General features: G+C 33.6%; 1 protein-coding gene across 1 annotated transcript in view; it reads left to right on the top strand.

Moving 5' to 3' along the window:
* Nucleotides 1-9,841, top strand: part of LOC111155906 (calmodulin-lysine N-methyltransferase) — a 376,866-nt gene that overhangs the window by 12,901 nt on the left and 354,124 nt on the right. Inside the window, exon 3 of the mRNA XM_022516370.1 lies at nt 5,503-5,567. Within this exon, the coding sequence (XP_022372078.1) occupies nt 5,503-5,567 (65 nt within the window). The remainder of the gene's footprint in view (nt 1-5,502; nt 5,568-9,841) is intronic.

Below are 9,841 nucleotides of genomic sequence, written 5' to 3'. Positions count from 1 at the left end.
GGCTCCCTGCTGAGCAGAGAGCCCGATGCGGGACTCGATCCCAGGACCCTGGGATCATGACCTGAGCTGAAGGCAGCGGCTCAACCCACTGAGCCACCCAGGAGCCCCTGAATTTATATTTAAAAGGATAGTTTTGGGGTGTCTGGGTGGCTTAGCCGGTTAAACGTTTGACTCCTGATCTCGGATCAGGTCTTGATCTTCAGGGTAATCTCAGGTAAATCTCATGACTCAAGCTCTGCATGGAGCCTACTTTAAAAAAGAAAAAAGTATAGTTTTATGTTAGTAGTGATATTAATAACAGAGGTGAGTATTAAAACAGTTTTTGTTCTCTCGCATTTTATTTTATATTTTAGAGGGAACTTTATAGAACATTTCAAATATGATCCAGTGTATGCAGAAAATTAGAAGACCAATCCATTGAGTCATGTTTTCATAGAACTTAAATCATAGATAAGTGCTAATAGAACTTAGGTTTTTAGCTTGTTTTAAACTCCAATCATGACTGGTTATGTAGTTTGCTTACATATATATGTATGCATGTAACTGTCTTTCTCTCTCCTATTAGCTTCAGATGTACATCGTAATGATTTGACATTTTTATACATTATGAAATGATTCCCCTGATAAATCTATCTAGTCACTATCACCATCCAGAGTTATTACATTATTAACACTATTCCCTATGCAGTACATTACTTCCCCATGACTTATTTATATTTTATAACTGGAAGTTTGTTCTTTTTCTTAAAGATTTTATTTATTTATTTATTTATTTATTGAGCCCATGTGAGTGGGGGAGGGACAGAGGGAGAAGGAGAGAATCTGAAGCCGACTCCATGTTAAGCTCAAAACCTGATGCAGGGCTCTCGATCTCATGATCCTGAGATCATGACCTGAATCTAAATTAAGAGTCAGACGCTTAACCGACAGAGCCCTGATAACTGAGAATGTTCATGTCCTTCACCTCTCCTCCATAAGCAAGAGTTTGTTCCTACATCCATGAGTCTGTTTTTGTTTTGTTTATCCAGTTTTCCTTTGCAGTCCCCTGATGACTAATGATGTCCATCCTTTCATGGGCTTTCACTTGTATGTGAAATCATATGGTTTTTGTCTTTGTCTGACTTACTTCACTCTTTAGCCGTTTATTTTTGAAAGACCTCTGAAGCATGTTGCATCTAGAACCAAGTTTTTCAAGCCTCTTCCTTCTGAAAACCTCTCTTCTTTCTTCTTCTTCTGAAACCTTTGAGGGCCCGTTTTACTCTCTGGCTTTTACTTTCTTTCTTTTTTTGGGGGGGGGGCAGTTTTCTTTTTAATCAAGATAAAATTCATATAACATAAAATTCACCATTGTAATTAACCATTTTAAACTGAAATTCAATGCTTTTTTTAAAAATTATTTTTATTTATTTATTTGTCAAAGAGAGAGAGAGAGAGCACAAGCAGAGGGAGTGGCAGGCAGAGCAGGCAGAGGGAGAAGCAGGCTCCCCACTGAGCAAGGAGCCCGATGCGGGACTCGATTCTGGGACCCTGGGATCGTGACCTGAGCTGAAGGCAGCTGCTTAACCAACTGAGCAACCCAGGCGTCCTGAATTCAGTGGTTTTTAGTATATTCATAATGTTGTACAGTCATCACCACTGTCTAATTCCAGAGATTCTATCACCCTATAAGGGAACCCCATTCTCATTCATAGTGATTCTCCATCCTCCTCCCACCCCCCAGACCTTGGCATCCACTAATCTACTATCTGTATGGATTTGCCTATTTTGAACATTCCATATAAATAGATAATATATGGACTTTTATGTCTGGCTTCTTTCACTTAGAGTAATGTTTTTGATTCATCTGGGTTATAGCATATATTGTTATTTCATTCCTTTTTTATGGCTGAAAAATATTTTGTTATATGGATAATACCACATTTTGTTTATACATTTTTCAGTTGATGGACATTTGGGTTGTTTCCACTTCTTGGCTATTACGAATAATGCTACTGTGAACATTCATATGTAAGTTTTTGTGACTGTAAAAGTTTTTAATTCTCTTAGGTATGTACCTAAGGGTAAAATTGCTGGGTCATGTGGTGAATCTTTATTTAACATTTTGAAGAATGGCCAAATTGTTTTCCACAATGGTTGCACCATTTTGCATTCCTACCAGGAGTATATGAGGGTTTCAATTTTTCTCCATGCTTACCAGCACTTATTATTTTAACTTTATTATTATTATTTTAGCCATTCTAGTGAGTATGAAGTGGTATCTTACTGTGGTTTTGATTTGCAGTTCTGTGATGATTAATGATGTCCAAACTTCCATGTGCTCATTGGCTATTTGTGTATCATCTTTGGACAAATATCTGTTCAAATGCCTTGCCCATTTTTAATTGGGTCATCTTTTTGTTGTTGAGTCATGAGAACTCTTTATCTATTCTGGACACTAGACTCAGTGATTGCACATATTTTCTCCCATTCTGTGGGTTGTCTTTTCACTTCAATCATAGTGTCCTTTGATGGACAAAAGTTTTTAATTTTCATGACATTTAGCTTATCTAGTTTTGTGTGTGTGTGTGCGCTTTTGATATCATATTTAACTCTCACTTATTTTTAACCTCTAGTTCCAACCTCTTGATGTCTTTAGACTTCAGACTTTTCCTTTATTAGCTTTTTCCCCCCTCTTCACATAATTATCTTCTCCAGTGACTTGCTCATTAGTCCTCCTTACTTTATAGTCCATTCTTGGGAAAAACTCAAAAGTCCTCAGTTCTAGCCTAGCTTAAAGTGCTTGTGAAAAAAAAAAAACCAGGTTGACTTTGAGAAGAAACTGGCTATTGGTAATTTTTTCCCCAGCTTTATTGAGATATAATTGATATATAATGTTGTGTAAATTTTAGGTGTATTATGTGTTGATTTGAAACACTTACGTATTACCAAATGATTATTACCATAACATTAGCTAACACCACTATCATGTCACATAGTTACCATTTCTTTTTTGTGGTGAGAACATTTATGATGCTATTGTTACTAAGGGCTTGGGAAATAAGTTAAAGCTTTAGAGTTTAGGAGAAAGGTAGAGAGAACTTTTTATTCCTTGATATGTTGGCAAAAGATTGTCACTGGTATATAACATTAATTGCCAGTATAATGCTAAGATTGAAGTTTCAGGGTCCTTTCCTTGTAAATACTTTTCTATCTAACCACATTGTCCAGGCAGGACCTAGGAAAACTGTTGAAAAATTAGGGGTAGCAAGATCTTACAGATTTGACACAATAAAGTAGATGACTCAGTGAACAAAAAATAGTCCTTGAGTTTAGGACAAATGAAAGGAACTTGAAATAATCAAACTGGATCTTTACCACATCGTGTGCATGAGTTTTCCTATAGTTAGCATTAATTCTTATGCTATTGAAGACAATGATTGCTGATGTTCTTTCATGAGATGCCTTCTTTTAGGAATTCTAGACTTCACAGAGAAATAATTTTCATTTTTTGTAAGTTATTCAGAGGTATAGGGTTAGTTTTATACTTTCCCTACTTCCTACCGCATTTAGAAATGTCATAGGCTCACTCTCTTTTTTGGCTTCAAGAGATGATGTTTTCAAGAATAGACAAGTTCTGCTTTAGTGGTAACTCTTGAGAAATCCACTTTTTATTTTTAATAATGCTTTTTAACTTTCAAATATGCATTTCACTTTAATTATCCCAGTTTCTGTTTTTTAGAAATATTTAACGTTTTTCATAATATATATTTAATTTCAAATATTTATTTCACCCTGAATTGAGAAACTTTTAGGAATTTATTGTAAGGCAGTAATGAGAAATGGGTTCAATGATATTTCTGCAAGGATGGTCAGTATAAATAGTACAAAATTGGACACAAACTAAAATCCAACATAAGACATTGGTTCAGCAAGTTATGGTACATTCATTCATCTGCTTGGCAGCCATTAAATTCATATTACAGGAGGATATGGTGATGTGGGAAACTGTTTATAATATCTTAAAACACAAATTGCAAGACTGTGGACAATGTGCTCTCAGTTATTATGAGCATGGAATAAATTTGGAGGCTATGCTCCAAAATATTAATAATGGTTTTCTCTGCATGATAGGATTAGGAGCATTGTTTTTTCTCTTGAAGGAGCTGTATATTGCTTTTATATTTATGAAAAAGATTTTTGAGGAGTGCCTGGGTGGCTCTGTGGCTTAAGCCTCTGCCTTCAGCTCAGGTCATGATCTCAGGGTCCTGGGATCGAGCCCCACATCAGGCTCTCTGTTCGTCAAGGAGCCTGCCTCCCCATCTCTCTCTCTCTGCCTGTCTCTCTGCCTACTTGTGATCTCTCTCCCTGTCAAATAAATAAATAAAACCTTAAAAAAAAAAAAAAAAGATTTTTGAGTTCTGTGCCACATTGCTGATCATTTTAATAGCTCCATCTTACATTTTAGATACTAAATACTTCATCCTTTTTTCACACTTGTTCCTCACATGTATACTGTAGTTTTCCATGATAGGTTACATAACCTCATCTCTATGCAGAATCTTGTATTATTGATAACACATTGTTAACTTTGTTTTCTTAGATTAGGATACTGATGAGCCCAACGCTAATTTGGCCAGTAATGATTGCACATTAACTTCTTACAATCTCACTTAGTCACTGTATCGAAGAACTAGGTCTGTGTGATGCTAACTAACTGAGCCACCCAGGTGCCTCTGATTTATTTATTTATTTTTTTAAATCACCACTGGAAAAGTATCTCAAACGGTATGACCTACTGACATTTGGGCCCATTTGTATCTGAAGAATAACATTATTAAATTACTAAAATATCAGTATTTTATTAAAATTATCAGTAATTATTAAAATATTAAAATATCAGTATTAAAATATTAAATATAAGTATTAAAATATCAGTACTAAAATATCAGTAGTCAAATTAGATATTTCAGGAGCTGTCAAGTGAATAGAGATCAGAATTAAAGAGAGTGGAATTAAGGTTAGTTGAAAAAGATACAAAACAATTTGCCCCCTGACATTTAGAACTTTCTAATTGTGGATTGTGCAGACTTGAAGGTTGGTTAGTTCTTTGAAAATTCTGAATTTGTTGGTCTGGTGCAGAGGAAATCTATTTATTTTTGAGTTTGGTTCTGGAGGTTGATGATTAATTTTTCTTTTGAGATTCTCAAAGGTAAGGTTTTGTTTTGTTGTCTTTAATAATCTACCTCACCTTTATATAGCTAAAACAACAATAAAAATTATTTACTAATACTTTAAAATATATATTAATCATCAAGAGTATCATCATATTGAAAATCTGAGAAATGTATTCTGTTATTTCTTTTCCTTCTCCCTCTAGTGGGCAGAAAATATTTTGAAAATACAACAGGAAAGGGTTTATTAGTCTTGGGTGGGTATATCACAATACACAGTTTCACCTTTCTGAAAATGTAATAATTGTTAATATTTCAGAATAATTAAAGAAAATGCTTTATTCTTTTCTAGGCATAATAACGGATCTTTGAATGTTGAAGATGTTCTTACCAGCTTTGACAATACAGGAAATGTTTGTAAGTTATATGTTCCCTTTGTGGAAATACTTTTATTGTTCTAAAAAGTGAATTTATACTTAGTATATATTTTAATTATATATAGTATATGTTTTAATATATAATTAGTATATATTTATTATAGTGATGTGTGTGCGTGTGTGTGTGTGTGTGTGTGTAATATAAACTCATGGTTTTTTGCTGTGAGATAAGTGTCATATAAGATGCACCTACAAAGTGGGAGAAGGCTATTTTTATACTTTGCAGCTGTGTGTGTGTGAGTGTGTGTGTGGGTGCATGTGTGTGTGTGACAGAATGTAGGTCAGAAGGAACACTGGACTCTCTAGTACTACCCTTTTGTTTCTTGTTTCCATTTTGACCTTCTCAGTTAATTCAACAGATGGGCTGTCTCTTTCTTCTTTGCTGTTTGGGTACTTTCTTTTCCATTTCCTGCTTCTCTTTTTCACTATGGAATAAAACCAGAACATTTGTTTTCCTTACTGTTAACACAGTGCCAGAAGGTTTTTGTTTTATGGCATATTATATTATAGAACACTTTGTCTTTTCATCTAAGCTTCTGATTGTCGTGATAGATTTCTCCATTGAGAGAATCATTTAAATAATTATCATGTTATATGATGAAAGAAATCAGCCAAGAATATCTTTATATCCCTGTGTTAAACAATATACAATGATCAGAGCTGTGTATTTCTTCATGTGTGTTGCATAAGATATTTTTCTTAAGAGAGTGAATTATCATTGTAGTATGGTCTTTTTATTTTTATTCTATTTTTTAATATGACCTTTTTAAATGTAAAAATTGTAGTCATACTTTTTTCCTCAAAGGTAATTTCATAGCTGTAACTATTCTCTGAACTAAAATAAATAACATACTTTGCTAATAGTACTACTTTATCAGATGCCCTCTAATTTTAGATCTGCTTAGAATAATATTCAGCAATACTCAGGCAGTAATTTTGTTTTTATGCCCATATATGACAAGCTTTTGATAGTATATAAAAATAATTATATATTTTGTCACTGAAGAATCTGTAAGTATTCCCAAATTGCCCAAAAATATTTAAATAATATGGGTTTCTTTTTCAAAGATAGTGACAAGTGTGCCTTTTAGTTTCCACATGTTGGCACTTGCTGAATTCTTTCCCACTTAGGCATATCTCATTTTTTTGGGGATTAGGGCTAATGGTGATTGAGGAGACATTCTCCTTTAGTTCTAGGGGAAGGTGAAATAACATTAAGTCAGGCTTATGCATGTATAATTTAGGAACATGATCCTAAAATGTTAAATGTGGAATTTTTGATTCAGTGATGTAAAAATCAAGCATTGTTCCCAGTGGCTCAGTATGAATAGGGCCACTAGCTGGCAGCATTATGTATAATAAAAACACATTCCTAAAGGTCTATGCTATTGTTTTATACATGAATAACTACCTATCTTGTCCTTTTCTGACATTTTTTCTCATCAACTTGTTCCACACCACCCTCATCCACCCCCATTGTTGCATTGACAAATGGAGAAATTGCATGCAAAAGTATTTTTTCACTGATGTTGTTTTGTTTGATGTAAAGATTTGAGTCCTTAGAATGAGACCCATCTATAGTTGAATCTTGGCTCCGAAATTCATCTTGACCCTTTTGTATTATGTCAGTTTATATCTCTTAGAATTGGATAAAATATATAGCAAGCATATAACATATACTATATTCCTCATAGTTGACAGTAAATGGAAGCTATTGATTATTACTGGTGATGAGTACCTCTAAAATGTCCTTCCATCTTTTTCTAATAGTGAAGATAATATTATTAAGGGTTGTTCTCATGTTTTAAAATAAGCTATTTTGATTGAACTAACAAAGCAGGAAAAAATAGATCAGATTACCAAAGTAGTAATTTATTAAAATGTCTTGTCACAAATGTTGCGTCAAAAAGCTGAGTATATTGCCAAGTGATAGAAGTAGTGACAAAAATAAGACCTATTAAAACATGTTGTTTGGTGTAATTTTACATTATTGCTATTTTAAAAGAAAAATCTATACTGATATTTCACTTAATGATAAATTGGCAAAATCCTGTTACATAGCATAAATGTTGATTTATAACTTTTGTATAATCTTTGCCAAGACTTAAAAGTGATAAGTGACTGAAAAAGTGATTTATTGCTTGACCCCTCAAATGTTTGATTTTACACTAATAGTGGTATTAGGTTGAGTCTATGACTAGAAATCCCAGCAGAGGGCACTACAATCATAATTCTGTCTCACAGCCCAATATAATTGGAATAAATAACTTGAAAAATAACGGTAAGTTTTCATCATGTAAACATATGAAGATGTGTGCTTAAAAATTTCCGTTTGACTTATTTCTCATATATTTAATATATCAGCAATTCATCAATACAAAAAGTATATTTTCCTGAGTTATTTTTGAGTTAATTTTGTTGTCTTTTGTTTTAAATATCAGTTTAACTTTTATACTTCTGGGCTTTAAATAAGGAATACTTCTGGTCTTCTTAATCTTGATAGCAAGAGTTCTATATAAGAATATCTATTTCTAAATCACCACATGGTAGTACACTGATGGTTCACTGAAAGATATTTAAATGAGGAAAACGTTTCTAATACTATGAGAGAACCAATAGATAGAATTGTTCATTTGTTTTAGGAATAGTCCCCAGGTTAATAAAACGTCCTGATAATAGGAAAAAAATAACTGAAGTACTTTATAGTTATAAAAACCTGACATATGTATATGTACAAAACACACACATATGTACACATACACACAAAATATATTTATGGTTTAATAGAACCATTCATCTCAATTTTAGGCTAATTGTTAAAACCAAGTAATGATTTTATTCATTGTAAAATTTTAAAGATAAGAGGTTCAGTCTTCCTGAATTTGTTTTCTAACCAAAAAGATATGGAAAAACCTTTAATTTTCAGTAATAAGTGAAACTTCTAGATAGTTTCTTATTTCCTGATGTATTAGAAAAGAAATATTTTTAATATTTACCCTTTTTATTTAGAAGCATTTTGTGTTTTTAAATGTATGACCTGTAAAGTGTTCTGTATTTTTGAGCTATTCTTTCAGAGTGTGAATTCCTTTGAATGTTGTAGGAAGAAATTAAAAATGAATCTCATACAATCATTTTGGCATAATGATTCTCTGCTCCATAGAATATATTTGCTGTTATGGAAAACACATTATTTTGAAAGCCAGGCTCTCTTTTTGCTTACCTCTATTTAGGAGTAGGTATGCATATTTCATTCTTTGGGTTCTGCTACTTTAGAATGTACTTCCTTCTTAAATATCAAAGCTGCTCTCTGAGAGGTTATGTCTGCTATTGTTTCATCATACCTGGAGAGAGATGCCATCCTGCTAGGGAGAATTATAGGATGGCATCCTTCAACTCAAAGAAGTGCTGGCTGCTTCGGTGTTTCACATAACAGGTCACTCAAATACTCTGGGTAGCAAGGGAGTACTCTGCAAGTACCAGGGCAGATCGCTTGCTTTTGTTTTCCCTGTGGGCACAGTCTCCTTTCCAGCAAGTCCCTAACCTCTAATCAAAGGAGCCCCACTATGTTCTCTTCCAAACCCACTTTCTCTTTCTCCAAAGTCATCTCTTTCCTCTACTGAAATGAATGTTTTAAAAATATGGTTCTCTCCAAGGCTTAGTTGATTTAAATTTGGTTGTTATAGTATATAATATAACTGTTTGGTATTTGTAAAATCTCATTGGTGCTTGGGATTATAATAGCTTCATTTGGACTCTTTTTAGCTCATCATCCTTCCTTTGACAGCTTGAGCAGATGATGTGGTACTTTTTATACAAATTATTGTACATAGTATATGCAATATAATATGTATAAGCCTTTAAAGGATAGGGAGTCAATAATAATGTATCATTGTAGTAACCTAGTATGAATCAGGATCCCTGGCTAACATTACAGCTTAAATTTGGGGAATGTATTGGTAAGACCCCTTCTGCCATTCTTTGAAAAAAGTTTTTTTTTTTTTCTCCTGGCTGGGCTAAATGACGTGGTGGTTGGTATCTCATAGTCTCCTGGAGAAATTTGTGGACCCTCTGCCTTATACACTCTCACATGTGACAGTGGTAATTCTTTTCCCGCCAGTGAATCCCAGGGCCTACCTGGACTTTTAATGCACACAGCTACAGTCTCCCGCTTCTAGATCCTTCCTAGTGTCTGATAGTGGGATCTGTTTTGTGATGGATCCAAAATGGATCTCTTTTGGTTTAGTAATAGTTATT

This window comes from Enhydra lutris, unplaced genomic scaffold, assembly GCF_002288905.1.
Source record: "Enhydra lutris kenyoni isolate GAN:26980312 unplaced genomic scaffold, ASM228890v2 scaffoldscaffold44, whole genome shotgun sequence".
NCBI classification, from domain to species: Eukaryota; Metazoa; Chordata; class Mammalia; order Carnivora; family Mustelidae; genus Enhydra; species Enhydra lutris.
Note: the sequence above shows the minus strand (reverse complement) of the source record. Positions and strands in the feature narration are given on the sequence as shown.